The following is a 17,664-nucleotide window of genomic DNA, read 5'->3' as shown; positions in this document are numbered from 1 at the left end:
TGATGTCAGGAATAGGCACATGACCCAAGCCAGACCAAAGAAGGCCAGGCCTGGGACTTTTGTTAGAACTATTGGGAAGGTGGCAAGGGCTGGGATGTGCCCCCCTCGGGAGCCGCTAAGCTGGTGTTCCTGGTGGCCATCCTACTCCCATGAGCCAGCTCTGCCTGAGAATGTAGCCAGCCCGGAGGACAGCAGATAGGGTAAGAGTCCGACTCCCGATGACATTGTTTGGGTACCGTGTCTGACACTCGTGCACTCTAGACTTGCTAGTAACTTAACTTAGATGATCTATTAAGGGAGAGAGACTTCTCTCACAGATATCTGCGACCTACCGGTGAAGGTTTCATGAGCAGCTGCATGGAGAATACTTCACTTGTGGCCGGGTGTGGTGGCTCACAGCTGTAATCCCAGCCCCTTGGGAGGCCAAGGAGGGTGGCTCATGAGGTCAGGAGTTTGAGAGCAGCCTGACCAACATGATGAAATCCTGTCTCTACTAAAAATATAAAAATTAGTTGGCCGGGCGCGGTGGCTCAAGCTTGTAATCCCAGCACTTTGGGAGGCCGAGGCGGGTGGATCACGAGGTCGAGAGATCGAGACCATCCTGGTCAACATGGTGAAACCCCGTCTCTACTAAAAATACAAAAATGTAGCTGGGCATGGTGGCACATGCCTGTAATCCGAGCTACTCAGGAGGCTGAGGCAGGAGAATTGCCTGAACCCAGGAGGCGGAGGTTGCGGTGAGCCGAGATCGCGCCATTGCACTCCAGCCTGGGTAACAATAGCGAAACTCCGTCTCAAAAAAAAAAAAAAAATTAGTTGGACATGGTGGTTCACTCCTATAATCTCAGCTACTCGGGAGGCTGAGGCAGGAGAGTTGCTTGAACCAGGGAGACGGAGATTGAAGTGGGATGAAATCATGCCACTGTGCTCCAGCCTGGGCGACAGAGTGAGACTATGTCTAGGGGAACAAAAAAGAATACTTAACTTGCTGCAACAGTGCAGCAAAATAAGGCATGTCCATTCAAAGGGCAACAAATGACAGTGACAGGTTAAAAAGAGAAAGCGAAGAATCCAGAGAAGGCAATTTCCCATCTCTTATTGCGACTCCTTTGTAAGCATGAGAACTTTGCAGCAATTTACACCAGTTATAAGTGCTGCTTCTCGCACAAGAACGCAATCATAACCTGCCTTTTTTTTTTTTTTTTTTTTTACCTTTTGAGACAGTCTCATTCTGTCTCATACAGGCTGGAGTGCAGTGGCGCAATCTCAGCTCGCTGCAACCTCCGCTGCCACCCATCACCCCCGGGTTCAAGCCATTCTCCTGCCTCAGCCTCCTGAGTAGCTGGGATTGTGACCGTGCCTGACCTAGGATCCCAAAGTGCTGGGATTACAAGCGTGAGCCACTGTGCCAGACCTCATCATTATTTAAGACAAAAATAGGTCCTGTCCATAACTTGCTTTTTCATTTAAAAGATATTTCAAGCCAGGCACAGTGTCACACCTGGAATTTTAGCACTTTCAGAGGCCGAGGTAGGGAGATCACCTGAGGTCAGGAGTTTGAGACCAGCCTGGCCAACATAGTGAAACCCCATCTCTACTCAAAATACAAAAATTAGCCAGATGTGGTGGCGGGTACCTGTAATCCCAGCTACTTGTGAGACTAAGGCAAGAGAATTGCTTGAACCTGGGAGGCAGAGGTTGCAGTGAGCCAAGATCATGCCACTACACTCCAGCCTGGGTGACAAGAGCAAGACTCTGTCTCAAAAAAAAAAAAAAAAAACGCCAGGCATGATGGCTCACCCCTGTAATCCTAGCACTTTGGGAGGCCAAGGTGGGTGGATTACTTGAGGTCAGGAGTTGGAGATCAGCCTGGCCAACATGGTGAAACCCCATTTCTACTAAAAATGCAAAAAATTTTGCTGGGCGTGGTGGCATGTGCCTGTAGTCCCAGCTACTCAGGAGGCTGAGGCAGGAGAATCCCTTGAACCCAGGAGGTGGAGGTTGCAGTGAGCTGAGGTCATGCCACTGCACTCCAGCTTGGGTGACAGAGCAAGACTTCTTCTAAATAAATAAATAAAGATAAAACAGAATACAAGCCTGTTGTTACATGAATAAAAATTAATCAGATATGTATTGAGTGCCTTCGTTAAGTTTAACAGATGTTTATGTGGCTTAACTATGAGCTGTGCACTGTTATAAGCCCTTTACATACATTACTTAAATAATTCCATTATTATCCCCATTTTATTATTTATTTATTTATTATTATTATTATTCTGAGATAAAGTTTCCCTCTTGTTGCCCAGGCTGGAGTGCAATGGCACAATATCAGCTCACTGCAACTTCCACCTCCCAGGTTCAGGCAATTCTCCTGCCTCAGCCTGCCGAGTGGCTGGGATTACAGGCATGTGCCACCACACCCTGTTAATTTTTTCGTATTTTTAGTAGAGACAGGATTTCTTCATGTTGGTCAGGCTGGTCTCAAACTCATGACCTCAGCCCATCCGCCCATCTCGGCCTTCCAAAGTGCTGGGATTACAGGCATGAGCCACAGTGCCTGGCCTATTATCCCCATTTTAAAAAATTTTACAATTCTCTTTGCCATAAAGACAACCACCATAAAATAGCATCCCCATTTTACAGATGAGGCAGAAAGAGGTTAGTGAAGTAACTTGCCAAGAACAAGTTCCAGGCCTTGGGATAGGGTCTGCCCGTCCTTCCGTGTCCCTTCAAAAGAGCTCCTGCTCTGGAAAGCCTTCCCTGACCTCCCTGGCAGAAAGTGACCTCCCCAGAGGAAGTTCTATGACAGGAAGTCCCTTCCCCAACAGATGTGTCCCACACACCCTGGGTTGTAAAATCCTCCCAGCCGAGGCTTGGCTCCCATTCAGGTGTGGATGGCAAGTCAGCAGCCAGTCAGCCCTGTCAGCAACTTACTGGCCTCTTTTTCTGCTTTCATCTGTAGCCCCCTGGAGGTACCCTGAGCAGGCCAGGCCTAATATGGCCTAATCCCTAATATGAGGGATGCACGTGGTGGAAGGACCTAGCGTGAAGGGTCCTCATCCTTCAGCAGCTGGAGATCTGAGCATTCGCCCAACCCCAGCAGATGTGGGAAAGAACTGGGACAGGGTAGGGGCTGGGCACAGTGGCTCACTCATACCTGTAATCGTAGTACTTTGGAAGACCCAGGCGGGCAGATCACTTGAGGTCAGAAGTTCGAGACCAGCCTGGCCAACATGGTGAAACTCTGTCTCTACTAAAAAAAAAAAAAAAAAAAAATACAAAAATTGGCTGGGTGTGGTGATGTGCACCTGTAGTCCCAGCTACTCGGGAAGCTGAGGCAAAAGAATTGCTTGAACCCAGGAGGCAGAAGTTGCAGTGAGCCGAGATCTGGCCACTGTTCTCCAGCCTGGCAACAGAGCAAGACTCCATCTAAAAAAAAAAAAAAAGAATTGGGACAGGAAGTCAGTGTATCCTGGCTTCTCCCAAAACAATGATGTGACTTTTCCTTTCCTGTACCTCAGTTTCCTTTTTTTTTTTTTTTTTAAGGATGGGATTTTACCATATTGGTCAGGCTGCTCTTGAACTCCTGACCTCAGGTGATCCACCCGCCTCAGCCTGCCAAAGAGCTGCGATTACAGGTGTGAGCCACCTCGCCCAGCTACCTCAGTTTCCTCACTGGTAAAATGATGAGGTTGACTGGGGAGAGCCCACCAAGGAACCCAGGGCAGGTCCTATGGGAATGAGCAAAAACCGTCTTTTCTCAGGAAAGTTGTGGGGTTCCTGGGTGGCAATTTGCCTGCTGGACTTTAATTCATTAATTGAGCATCTATTATGTGAAGGCAGTGTCTGAGGCACTGGGGATACTTCAAAGAACCTGTCTTGCCATGCAGGAGCTCACTTGGTAGCTATGGTATTTGGGATGCCTCCGGCCTCCACCCACTGGGACTGCTGACTCTTTACTAATGGACCAGGTCCTTCCAAGCAGGGTGTGGAGCAGGACTGAGGCCTGGAATAGAGAGGTTGTGTTCACTCTCCAGCTCTGCCCCTCCTGTGGGGTGACCTGCCTGTCTGGGCATTAGTTTCCTCACTCTCTTTTATGGACTGAAAATCTGTGTCCCCCGAAAACTCACACAAGGAAGTGCCAAATCTCAATAAGATGGTATTTGGAGGGGGGCCTTCAGGAAGTCATTAGATTTAGCTGATGTCGTGAGGGTGGGACCCTACAATGGGATGAGTGTCCTTATAAGAAGGCAGAGAGATCATGTGAGAACACAGCAAGAGTGCCACCATCTTCCAACCAGGAAGAGGCCTTGCCAGGAGCCAAACCTGCTAGCACTGTGCTCTTGGACTTCTCAGCCCTCAGAACTGCGAGAAATAAAAGCCTGTCACTAAGCCACCCAGTTTCTGATATTGCATTATAGCAGCCTGAGCTGACTGAGACACCGTCTAAGGGAGAGTCAGCCTGAATGGTCCCACCAGCCAGGGAGGGCGTCCACCTCTGGGAAGAGTCTCCTACAGCCGTTCCTGGTTAAACATTACCCGCTCCCGCTCCCTGCCTCCCTGCCACTCCCTCTCCCAGCCACCTCCTCAAGGAGCCATAAACACTGCTTTCTTTGGTCTTCTCCCAGGACTGTGGGGTTCTGGAAAAAACTGTACTGGCTGTGTCATCTCTGCTAGAAGCCAGGGTCCAGAGGGGAAAGACTGGGGGTCCAGGGCAGGGGGGACCCTCGGGCTCTAGCCCCTCCACACACACATGCACACACACACTCGCGTACACACACACACACACACACACACACACACACACACACACACACACAGGTGTTTCTTCTTAGTCCCATGATGCACAGGGCTCCTGCAGATCCTCCCGGGGGAGCTCATGGGCTGGGTTAATGAGCTCCTCAGGTGCCTGCCTCAGGCAAGATGCCCCAGCCTTCCTGGTTTCTGGGAAACAGTAATTCAGAGAAACAGGGATGGCCTCACTGCATGGGGCATCCCACTTCAGCCTCTGCCCCTAGTCCCCTCAGAGGCAAGGAGGGCAAGGCCCAGCTGTCATGCCCAATCCCGCCCACTCAGGCGTTTTAAATCAGGAGCCTGCATTAGTAATACCAGAATCCAGAATATGACACCACAAATCTCAGGAGGGGGAATCCTTGCCACATAGCACTTCACAGTATCCCACGAACTTTCTTCTCATCTCATTCCTTCCCATCTTCAAAACAACTGTCAAACAGGTATCATTTCTTTGTGATCGCCAAAACACTGAGGCTCCAGGTGATAAACTGGGTGAGTGGAGTTCCAGAACTCAGAGTCAGGTCTTTTGACTCTGAAACCCAGACTTGTTTTATGCCTGGTTCTAGGGATAGCAGGGGACTGCTGCTTTCCACACCTCTGCTCATAACAGACATCACTAATCGGTCATGGTTTGGCAGATATTGCTAATCAATTGCAGTACCCTTTTTTACTAAGCTCAGAGGCGTCCATGAACTCTTTAAAACAACGTTCAGCCACCATCACCTATCAGAAGATCATATCTGTAGTGTTTGCCATTCTTGTGATCCCACATCATCAGCCATGAGCCCTCAGGTCTCAGGTACAACCCCAAAATGCTGTAGTCACTAGACTGCAGGACCCTACATACTGCATGCATGCTGTTCTTGGACGTTACTGGCCACTCTTTACAATATCCCAAGAGCTACTGGCCCCTCTGGTCCCCAGAGGCCCCATCCAAGTGTGGTCTCTCTTAGAGATACAACAACTAGGCAGATACACCTGGGGCTTCAGGCTTTGCTTTATGTTTATTTTTAAAATTTTAATTAATTAATTTTTTTGAAACAAGGTCTTGCTTTATTGCCCAGGCTGGAGTGCAGTGGCAAGATCATAGCTCACTGCAGACTTGAACTCCTGTGCTCGAGTGATCCTCCCATCTCAACCTCCTGAGTAACTTGGAATACAGGTGTGTGCCACCATGCCCCGATAATTTTTTTTTTTTTTTTTTGAGACGGAGTTTCCCTCTTGTTACCCAGTCTGGAGTGCAATGGCGCGATCTCGGCTCACCGCAACCTCCGCCTCCTGGGTTCAGGCATTTCTCCTGCCTCAGCCTCCTGAGTAGCTGGGATTACAGGCACGCACCACCATGCCCAGCTAATTTTTTGTATTTTTAGTAGAGACGGGGTTTCACCATGTTGACCAGGATGGTCTCGATCTCTTGACGTCGTGATCCTCCCGCCTCGGCCTCCTAAAGTGCTGGAATTACAGGCATGAGCCACTGTGCCCGGCAATTTTTTGTATTTTTATTAGAGATAAGGTCTTGCTATGTTTCCCAGGCTGGTCTCAAACTTCTGAACTCAAGTGATCCTCCTGCCTTGGCCTCCCAGAGTACTTGGATTACAGGCATAAGCCACTGCACCCAGCCTAACAAAATTGTTTTTATCCCCATTTTACAGATTTGGAAACAGAAACACAGATGAAATTATGAACTCAAGTCACGTAGCTTGGAAGCCGGGCTCGTAACCACTGGACATCAGTCCTTCCACTGCCACTCGGTCTGCTATATGAAAACAGTCATATATCCATCTGTTCTATCTAAGGCTTGCTTGTTTTTGCAGATATGCTTCAATAGTGGTCTCAGAAGGTTTGGGGGTGGTTGTATTATCTGGCTTAGTTCCTGCCGTGAGCCTGGGAGTGTGTAGTTGTACCATCCTCCAGCCCATACCCTTACAGATGAGAAAATTAAGGCTCAAAGAAGGGGAGTCACTTTCTGAAAGCTGGACAGCTCCAGTGTGGGCTGTGATCTGGAATTCCCCAAATTCCAGAGCCCGGAGGCTCTCTCACCTCACAGGAGCCCTCAGTCCCCACTGGCTTCTCCTCTCAGCTCAGTCCCTGGCTGCCTGTCCTTTCTCCCCTGGAATACCCTCCTCACACCTGGCCTTTGGTTTTCCATCCTCTCTCCATGCTCCACTGTCCTCTTTCCAGAGAACGGGCCCAACCGGAAGGCCAGTTCATATTAGGAAATTCTAGCCACGTGAGCAGCCCTGAGCCAGGGCTCAGCCTCTGATTCTGGGCAGCTGGTGGCTTTAGGAGAAACTGAAACTTGGTTCTCCGGGGGGGCGGGCGGAATGGTCACTGGTGATTTAAAGAGCTGTCGCTTCCTCAGGCCTCCAGAGGGCACTGGGAAGTCACAGCTGCTGAGGGACGCCTCTGCTTCCCCACCTAAGCCATGCACCTCTGCGGGGGCAACGAGCTGCTGACCGGGACAGTGAGTACGGGGGATTGGAGATGGGGGAGGAACCCAAGGATCCCCAGTGCCAGGCAGTGAGGGCTGCAGGAGGGAGTGCCTAGTCCCAGCTCTATACTCTGAGCTGTGTGACAGAGGGCTCCGCGTGCCCTTCTCTGGGTCTCACTTTCCAGCATTTCCAGCTCTCACGTTGCAGGTCCAGCCTCTGGTTTAGGACTTGGCCTCTATGTACCTGCCGTCTCCTAATGTACCTGTTCCCCCCCCAGAACCCTCACAGGAGCCTTTCCTTCCTTCTCCAAATAACCCAGGCCTGCCGGGCGCAGTGGCTCACGCCTGTAATCCTAGCCCCTTGGGAGGCCAAGATGGGTGGATCACATAAGACCAGGAGTTCAAGACCATCCTGGCCAACATGGTGAAACCCCATCTCTACTAAAAATACAAAAATTAGTCGGGCGTGGCAGGGCACGTCTGTAGTTTCAGCCACTTGAGAGGCTGAGGCAAGAGAATTGCTTGAACCCAGGAGGCGAAGGTTACAGTGAGCTGAGATTGTGCCACTGCACTCCAGCCTGGGCAACAGAGAGAGATTCTGTCTAAATAAAAGAAAAGAGAATAAGCTGGGCACAGTGGTTCACACCTGTAACACCAGCACTTTGGAAGGCTGAGGCAGGTGGATCACGAGGTCAGGAGATCGAGACCATCCTGGCCAACATTGTGAAACCCCATCTCTACTAAAAATACAAAAATTAGCTGGGCGTGGTGGCTCATGCCTGTAGTCCCAGCTACTCAGGAGGCTGAGGCAAGAGAATCGCTTGAACCTGGGAGCTGGAGGTTGCGGTGAGCTGAGATCATGCCACTGCACTCCAGCCTGGGCGACAGAGAGAGACTCTGTCTCAATAAAATAAAATAAAATAAAATAAATTCCCTGTGCCATGGTTTCCTTTGGAGGCTCTGCCCATCTCAGAGGAGCTCCTTTCACTCATGGTGGGTCCTGTCTCAGCCTCTGCCTCTTGGTGCCCCAGTGTCTACAGTGAGCCTGCCGTGGACACGGCCCCAGGGAGCATATGGCCAGGGTACAGCTGTGGCAGGAGCCTAGGAGCATTCAGAATCTGTGGCCAGGGCAGCCATGGCCTTGGCTGAAGTCCTTACCCTCAGAACACACACCCCAGAGAGACCTGGGGGAGGGGGCTGGGCTGTGAGCGCTCCAACAATTTCTCTTGCTCTGACTTTGCAGAGCTTTGGACATTTGGATAAAATATTTCGTCTAAGTTTCATTGACCCCAGGGTACAGGGTGGTCACAACTGTCAACCTGAGTCCACTCTTCTGCCAGAATGAACCCTTCATTCATTCATTCATTCTTGGCTACCACCTCACTAGAATGTGAGCAGTTTGAGGGCAGGGATTTGTGTATATTTTCTTTGCTATCATGTCCCCCTAGCTTAGTGCCTGGAACATAGTAGGTGCTTATACATGCTTGTTGAGTATATGAATATCTGCTTTGGGCTTGAGCTGGGCATGGGCACAGGGAACCACATCTCTCTTCACGGAGCTCACAGTTAGGAAAGTCCACACCTTGGTGTGGAGATCATGGCAATGAGAAGAATAGCAGTTGAGCTCTATGCCACGCTGGCTCTGGGCTGCCTGCCGCATGGGCTTTCCCGCTCTGCTGTGGTGCTTCCGTTGCAGGGATGGGGCGACTGGGCTCAAGAACGTTGGCTTGGCCGGGCATGGTGGCTCACACTGGTAATCCCAGCACTTTGGGAGGCCGAGACTGGTGAATCACCTGAGGTCAGGAGTTCGAGACCAGACTGGCCACCATGGTGAAACCCCATCTCTACTAAAAATACAAAAATTAGCCAGGCATGGTGGCAGGCGTCTGTAGTCCCAGCTACTTGGGAGGCTGAGGCAGGAGAATCATTTGAACCTGGGAGACAGAGGTTGCAGTGAGCCAAGATCACACCGCTGCACTCCAGCCTGGGCAACAAAGCGAGACTGTCTCAAAAAAAAGAAAGAAAGAAAAGAGAGAGAGAGAGAACGCGGGGTTTGAAGTCAGCTCTGAGTCTGAATCTCAGGCTTCCCATCCTCCCTGCTTTCCCTCCCGCCTGCAATGTGAGCTGTGAACAAGACACAGGGGTGAGGCTGGCGTGGCAACAGGGTGTGCAGTGCCTGCTATGGGGGTTGTGGGTGCCAAGTGAGCTTCTGGGAGAACAAAGACCCTCAGGAACTTGACTCAAAGGGAAACCCTTGGCTTTGTAAACGGCGGGCCAGGGCGGAGGGCACCAGGCCTGTCCGGGCCCTCTAAGTCCTCTGCCTCGTGCCCCTTAGGACTTTGAGGAGCATCAAAGGCAGCTGAAGAAGCAGCAGAAGAACCGGGCAGCGGCCCAGCGAAGCCGGCAGAAGCACACAGACAAGGCAGACGCCCTGCACCAGGTGCGGACAACCCCTTTCTTTGTCTCTGTCTCCACTCACTGGCCCAGCCACCTCTTCTCCACCCCACCTGTGAGCAGATCTCCCCCAAACTCCCGTGTTTTTCTAGGTCACCTGAGTTTGGGATGAGGAAAGGGTCCTGTGGCTGAGATTTGGAAGTGTCTGGGTGTTGAGTACAAACCGTGTGCTAGGTACATACCAGGCTCCAGGGACACAAGGGTTATCTTCGGCCCAGCCTTGCCCTAAGGTGCCCACAGTCTACGGGAGGGAAGACAGGAAGTGGAGGCAAATTGGGAGACACCAACACAATGGCCAGCTGAGGCACTGATTAAAATGCAGATTCTAGGCTGGGCACAGTGGCTCACGCCGATAATCCTACCCCTTTGGGAGACTGAGGCTGGAGGATTGCTTGAGCTCAGGAGTTCAAGATGAGTCTGGGCAAGATAGCGAGAGTCTGTCTCTACAAAAAGTAAAAAATAGCTGGGCGTGGTGGTGCACACCTGTAGTCCCAGCTACTCAGGAAACTGAGGCAGGAGGATTGCTTGAGCCCAGGAGTTCAAGTCTGCAGTGAGCTTTGATTACACCACTGCATCCAACCTGGGCAACAGATAGACCCTGTCTATAGAAAAAAAAAAAAAAAGTGGATTATTCCTCCTCTGCCAGGTCCCACCTCATAAGGCCAAGTGAGGCCCAGGAACCTGCATGGTGATCTGTGATTAATCACCTTGGGGTCAGAGTTCAGGAGGTGACCAAGATCATACTGTGAGAACTCCGGTTCAGGGTCCAGATGGGTGGGGCTTCCAGTCCCAGTTGCAAGTTACTTCCTTTACTGAGCTTCATGCTCATCTGAAAATACCATAGACGCTGGCTTAAAAACCAGACATTTATTTCTCCCAGTTCTGGAGGCTGGGAAGTCCAAGATCAGGGTGCCAGCCAATTCAGTTTAGGTGAGGGTGCTCTTCCTGACTCGTAAGTGGCTGCCTTCTCTCTGCGTGCTCATGGTCTCTCAGTGCACAGGAGAGGACAGGGTGATCTCTTTCCCTTCCTCTCCTTTTTGGTGTTTTTTGTTGTTGTTGTTTTGTTTTTGACAGAGTTTTGCTCTTGTTGCCCAGCCTGGAGTGCAATGGCACAACCTTGGCTCACCACAACCTCCACCTCCTGGGTTTAAGCCATTCTCCTGCTTCAGCCTCCTGAGTAGCTGGGATTACAGGCATATGCCACCATGCCCGGCTAATTATTGTATTTTTAGTAGAGACGGGGTTTCTCTATGTTGGTCAGGCTGGTTTCAAACTCCCGACCTCAGTTTGTCCACCCACCTCGGCTTCCCAAATTGTTGGGATTACAGGCGTAAGCCACCACTCCCACCCCTTTTTTTTTTTTTTTTTTTAATTGAGACAGAGTCTCATGCTGTCACCCAGGCTGAAGTGCAATGGCCCTGCCTCAGCTCACTGCAACCTCTGCCTCCAGATTCAAGTGATTCTCCTACCTCAGCTTCCTGAGTAACTGGGAACACAAGCATGTACCACTAGGCCTGGCTAATTGTTGTATTTTTAGTAGAGACTGGGTTTCACCATGTTGGCCAGGCTGGTTTTGAACTCCTGGCCTCAAGTGATCTGCCCGCGTTGGCCTTCCAAAGTGCTGGGATTACAGGCATGAGGCGCTGCACCCAGCCCTCTCCTTTTTAATTTTTAAAATTCATTTATTGTTTATTTACTTCTTTTATTTTTATTTTTAAATACAGATGGGGGTCTAGCTATGTTTCCCAGGCTGGTCTTGAACTCCTGGTTTCAAGCAATCCTTCCACCTCCACCTCCCAAAGTGCTGGGATTACAGGCACAAGGCACCATGCCTGGCCCCTTCCTTGTTTTTTGTTTGTTTGTTTGTTTGTTTGTTTGTTTGTTTTTTGAGAGGGTCTTGCTTTGTTGTCCAGGCTAGAGTGTGGTCCATGATCTTGACTCACTGCAACCTCAGCTTCCCAGGCTCAAGCAATCCTCCCATATCAGTCTCCGAAGTAGCTGGCACTATAAGCATGCACCACCACACTTGGCTAATTTTTGTATTTTTTGTGGAGACAGCGTTCCTCCATCTAGCCCAGGCTGGTCTTGAACTCCTGAACTCAATTGATCCACCTACCTCAGCCTCCCAAAGTGCTGGGATTACAGGCTTCAGCCACCGCTCCCAGCCTCCCTTTCTCTTCTTATAAAGCCACCAATCCTATCCGATTAGAACCCTATCCCCTATGCTAGGACCTTATTTAATCTAAATTATTCTCTAAGAGACTTATCTCGAATTGTAATCACACTGGGGGTTATGGCTTCAACGTACAAATTTTGGAGGAAACACAATAGAGTCTATAGCACATAGGTAGTGGCATATTGGGTGGTCTGAAGAGGAGATGAGCCAGGCTTGGTGGCTGACACCTGTAATCCCAGCACTTTGGGAGGCTGAGGTGGGTGGATCACTTGAGGCCAGGAGTTGAAGACCAGCCTGGCCAATATGGTAAAATCCCATCTCTACTAAAAATACAAAAATCAGCCACACATGATAGCTAATTAGCCAATCCCAGTAGCTGGGGTTATAAGCATGTGGTAGCTAATTAGCCAGTGCCAGTAGGGGGATTACAGGCTAATTAGCCAATCCCAGTAGCTGGAGCATGAGAATTGCTTGAATCTGGGGGGCGGAGGTTGCAGTGAGCTGAGATTGTGTCACTGCACTTCAGCCTGGATGACAGAGACTCTGTCTCAAAAAAAAAAAAAAAAAAAAGATGAAGTATGAGCTGATCTTTAAGGATGAATGAGAGTTTCCCCAGAGGATGAAGGTAAGAAAACACTTTGGGGACAAATGGCACAGTTCTGGCACAGGTGTGGGGAGCAGCACCCTGTAGACTTGGTGAGAGTGAGGACTGGTGCTCAGAATGGTGCCTAGGAGACCGATGTGTTCATTTATTCCTTCTTCCGGAAACGCCTGTTGAGTGTCTCCCGTGTGCCGGGCACTGTTCTAAGCACTGGAGATAGAACTGTGGACACGTGGACAAAAACCCACCCCAGCTCCACCCACAGGGCTCCTATGCTCCTGGGGAAGCCAGACCGACAAACAAAGGGTCCCTGCAGTGGTCAGGATGTCAGATGGTGTTAAATTCTGTTGGGAAAAAAGGGAAGAGGGAAGGAATGAAATTGCAATTGTCACCCCTTGAGTGGTGATGTTTGATTCTCCTGAAGGTAGCAAATGAATGAATAAATGAATGAGTGAGTGGCTCAGCTCCTGGAGGTGAGTTGAAGCCTTTGGAGAATTTAGGTGAAGAGTGACGTAATGATACATTTTAGAAATGTTCATCATTCCACCTGCAGAGACAGTCTGGGAATGCGGCCACTGGTGGCTTTCAGACCTGTTAGAACTTTGAGTCCAGGGCCAAAACCACATTTCTAAGCAAAACACCCTCGGAACTTCTTTCAAAGTGTCCAGAAAAGGGGTCGGGGGACTGAAGGAAGTCATTCAATTTATTCAGCCCTATGAAAAGTAGACATAAAATTCTTTCTGCTTTTTTTTTTTTTTTTTTTTTTTTTTTTTTTGAGACAGAGTGTCGCTCTTGTTACCAAGGCTGGAGTGCAATGGCACGATCTCGGCTCACCGCAACCTCCGCCTCCTGGGTTCAGGCAATTCTCCTGCCTCAGCCTCCTGAGTAGCTCGGATTACAGGCACGTGCCACCATGCCCAGCTAATTTTTTGTATTTTTAGTAGAGACGGGGTTTCACCACGTTGACAAGGATGGTCTCCATCTCTCGACCTCGTGATCCACCCGCCTCGGCCTCCCAAAGTGCTGGGATTACAGGCTTGAGCCACCGCGCCCGGCTCTTTCTGCATTTTTATAATTATTGTCATCATAAATGGTTATTTAGAACTGCATATGAATAGTGTCTCAGAGGTTCTCAGAACTGGCGTTCAGCAGAATAGAACTTAATAAACGCTGATTCAGGGATGCAGAATCAAACACACTTGTGCTGTCAACCTGTAAAACAAGCCCCTGAATCTTCCCACAGTGCTCGTAGGAACGAGTTCTGGGCCCTCTAAAGGTCTGGCAGCGTTAGTAAGCACTCTAGGACAGTATGACATCAAGTTGCCATGGAAAGGCCCTGTTGGGATTTGCAGGGGGGAGGGCGCTGGAAGGGTGTCCAGGCAGAGGAAACGGGAAATATGGCAGGGAAGCAGAGTTCATGTGACGGTCAGGAAGGGAGGGGAGCAAGAAAGAAGGCGGGAGAGAGAAGACCAGAAGTCTGAGCTGCGGCCACCACGCAGGCCTGGAATCCTGCAACCGTGAATTTGATGGGAGCCTCTAAAGGGCTTTAACCTGCAATTAATGACATGGTCGCCAAATGACTCCTGTGGGCAAGAGAATGGGTGGTTTGGGGGGCACATGGGTTGGCAGCCCATGGAGATCCCAGGTGAGAAATGGCACCAGCTCAGGGCACCAGCGATGGGATGAGAGCAGGCAGATCTGAGCCCCCTCGGGGTGGGATGGGGGAAACTCAGTGGATGGTTATGAAGAGCTGGCCAGGCACTTAGCTATTCCGATACTGGTGGCATCTTTCTCCTGAAGTTGAGGACCCTGGAAGGGGCCAAGGCTCTTACAGGGCCCCTGACACTGGCTGAGTTCCCTCCTCGCCCATCTACTTCTCTGCAGCAGCACGAGTTTCTGGAGAAAGACAACCTCACCCTGCGGAAGGAGATCCAGGCCCTGCAGGCCGAGCTGGCATGGTGGAGTCAGACCCTGCAGGTGCATGAGCACCTGTGCCGCATGGATTGTTCCTCCTGCTCAGCTCCAGGGCTCCCGGGCTGCTGGGACCAGGCTGAGGGGCTCCTTGGCCCCAGCCCACAGGGACAACATGGCTGCCCGGAGCAGCTGGAGCTGTTCCAGAGCCCAGACTCCTGCTCCCCAGCTCAGCCGCTCTCTCCAGGTCCACATTCTCATGATCCACCCGGCCTCCTCCAGTCCCCTCTGCCCTCACTGTCCCTTAGACCCACTGTGGTTCCCAAACCTCCTGTCCAGCTGTCCCCCAGCCCTCTCCTGTTTTCTTCACACACTGGCTGCAGCCTGCTGGGGTCTTCCTCTAAGCTCAGTGCCCTCCAGCCCAGCCCCACGGCCCAAACTGCCCCTCCACAGCCCCTCGAGCTGGAGCACCCCACCAAAGGGAAGCTGGGGTCCTCTCCCAACAACCCTTCCTCTGCCCTGGGGTTTGCAGGTTTGCAGAGCAGAGAACACAAGCCTGTTCTCTCAGCGGCCGCTTGGCAAGGGCTGGGTGTCGATCCCAGCTCTCACCCTCTCCTGGCCTTTCCTCTGCTCTCCTCTGCTCAAGTCCACTTTTAACCTGGTCCTTGGAGCTGGGTTGGCCCCTTCTTTGGGCTCAGGAAGCAGCCTTAACACACAGGCATCTCCTCCCTTGCTACTGAGGGCTGCCCTGCGTGACTGACCAGCTGGTCCAGGATTTCACAGTGGAAAAGGAAGCCATCACTGATGCCTCCCACTGTGACAGGCCCTGTCACCATCAATATCTTGTTTCAACCTTACAGTTGACCTGAAAAACTGCAATTATCACTCCACTTTTGCAGATGAGGAAACGCAGGCTCAAGGAAGCCAAATGACAAATCCAAGGTCACGAAATCTTTCCTGGGGTCTGAAGCACCACCCTCTGCTCCTCCTCCTCCTCTCCTGGCCCAGGCAGACTAGGGGCTGAAATCCTGGAAACTGAGGGCTGATGTGAGAAGGTTTGCATGCTGGGAGCAGGAAAGGGCTCTCCCTGCTGCTTCGTGATTCCAGGGCCAGAGCCCTGCAGTCCTAGCAACCCCGACCCAGCTGGGGCAGGTCCAGAGTGGGCAGAGGCCAAGCAGAAGCTCTGAAGTGGACTCTTGCTTCCCCTTCCCCTAGAAATGTTTTCAGTGCCAAGAAGCTGAACCTGGCCAGGGGCAGTGGCTCGTGCCTATAATCCCAGCACTTTGGGAGGCTGATGCGGGTGGATCACCTGAGGTTGGGAGTTTAAGACCAGCCTAACCAACATGGAGAGACCCTGTCTCTACTAAAAATATAAAATTAGCCAGGCATGGTGATGAATGTCTGTAATCCCAGCTACTAGGGAGGCCGAAGCAGGAGAATCGCTTGAACCCGGCAGGTAGAGGTTGCAGTGAGCCGAGATAGCGCCACTGCACTCCAGCCTGGGCAAGAGCGAAACTCTGATTCAAAAAACAGAGGCTGAACCTGTGGGCTGGAGCTGGGGAGAAGCCTAGAACAGGCCCATCCGGGATTTCTACAGCCTGGGTACCCATAGCCACACCAAGGCTTCTGGAAGATTCTGCAGGGTCAGCTCTCCAGGCTCTTCCCAAATAGCTCCCTGCCTCCCCACTGTCCCTAAAGCCACAGCGGAAGAGCCATTCATCTCATAAACAAAAAGCAAGATGAAAGAATGAGGAGGGACCTCGTGCAAGGTTATTTTCAAGCAGTGATGGACTTACTTACACCTGACAGCAGGGAGGTTAGACCTTTCCTGGCAGCACCCACTCCTGTGTGGCTCCCAGGCCCCCGCTGCCCTCAGACCCCTCCTAAGCAGTTTCCTCATTGCTCTTTGGCCTGGACTGATGGCAGGAAGAGCAGGGCCCAGGACCAGGAGGGGGCTCAGTGATGGTGCCTGCTTCAAGAGGGGGATTTGTACTCTGACTCCAGGATAAGCACTCTAAGGGGGGTTGGGAAGAGAAACCCTGGCTCTTCACCCAGGTTTCACACACATGTAAATGAAACACTATGTTAGTATTTAACACATTCCCGGATGCTGAGCACAAGTCTTGGCACATATGTGATGGCAAATAAAGTGTTTTGCAATCTTTTCTGCTTTGCCTAGTTGCTTCAAGCTCTGGTTGTAACCCAGAGAGTCTTAGAAAGAAGAGAGAATAATAGAGATGGGCAACCCCTCATGAACCACCTGATTAATCTCCCTCCCATACTGCAGATGAGGAAACTGAGGCTCAGAGATGAGATGGACTTGCCCAAGTGTATTAGTCAGTATTCTCTAGAGAAATAGAACCAAGAGGATATGTGTGTGTGTGTGTGTGTGTGTGTGTGTGTGTGTGTGTAGAGAGAGAGACAGAGATTTATTAATTTTTTTTTTGTTTTTGAGACGGAGTTTCACTCTTGTTGCCCAGACTGGAATGCAGTGGTGCAATCTCAGCTCACTGCAACCTCCGCCTCCTGGATTCAAGTGATTCTCCTGCCTCAGCTTCCCAAGTAGCTGGGATTAGAGTTGCCTGCTACCACACCGGTAATTTTTGTATTTTTGGTAGAGATAGCATTTCGCCATGTTAGGCTGGTCTCAAACTCCTGACCTCAGGTGATCTGCCCACCTTGGCCTCCCAAAGTGCTGGGATTACAGGCGTGAGCCACCACACCCCGCTGAGAGAGATTTATTTTAAGAAATTGGCTAGGCTGGGCGTGGTAGCTCATTCCTATAATCCCAGCACTTTGGGAGGCTGAGGCAGGTGGATCACATGGGGTCAGGAGAGTTCAAAACCAGCCTGACCAACATGGTGAAACCCCGTCTTTACTAAAAATACAAAAATTAGCTGGGCATCGTGGCATCGACCAGTTATCCCAGCTACTAGGGAGACTGAGGCAGGAGAATCCTTTGGACCCGGGAGGTGGATGTTGCAGTGAGCCGAGACTGCACCATTTGTACTCCAGCCTGGACTACAAGAGTGAAACTCCATCTCAAAAAAAAAAAAAATGGACTCATGTAATTACGGAGATTGGCAAGTCCAAATTCTTCAGGTTGAACTGTCAGGCTGGAGCCCCAGGAAAGTGTTGCTGTTGCATTTCAGGTCCACAGGCCACAGCTGCAGAACTTACTCTGGCTTGGAGAAGGTCAGTTTTTTTGTTCTATTCAGGCCTTCAGTTGATTGGATGAGACCCATCTACATTATGGAGGGGCAACATGCTTTATTCAAAGCCCACCAATTTCAATGT

General features: G+C 50.8%; 1 protein-coding gene across 2 annotated transcripts in view; it reads left to right on the top strand.

Annotated features, from left to right (window-relative positions):
* Window positions 1–16,532, top strand: part of BATF2 (basic leucine zipper ATF-like transcription factor 2) — a 29,379-nt gene extending 12,847 nt beyond the window's left edge. The window contains exons 2-4 of one of the 2 annotated variants that reach the window (XM_003937676.4): window positions 6,447–7,258; window positions 9,561–9,665; window positions 14,341–16,532. In XM_003937676.4, the coding sequence (XP_003937725.1) occupies window positions 7,220–7,258; window positions 9,561–9,665; window positions 14,341–15,024 (828 nt within the window). In that variant the 5' untranslated portion in view covers window positions 6,447–7,219 and the 3' untranslated portion in view covers window positions 15,025–16,532. The other variant, XM_010348289.3, reaches the window with a different exon arrangement.
* Window positions 16,533–17,664: the final 1,132 nt, after the last annotated feature.

The sequence above is a fragment of the Saimiri boliviensis genome, chromosome 6 (assembly GCF_048565385.1).
Source record: "Saimiri boliviensis isolate mSaiBol1 chromosome 6, mSaiBol1.pri, whole genome shotgun sequence".
Taxonomy (NCBI): domain Eukaryota; kingdom Metazoa; phylum Chordata; class Mammalia; order Primates; family Cebidae; genus Saimiri; species Saimiri boliviensis.
This window is presented reverse-complemented; position numbering and strand designations above follow the sequence as displayed.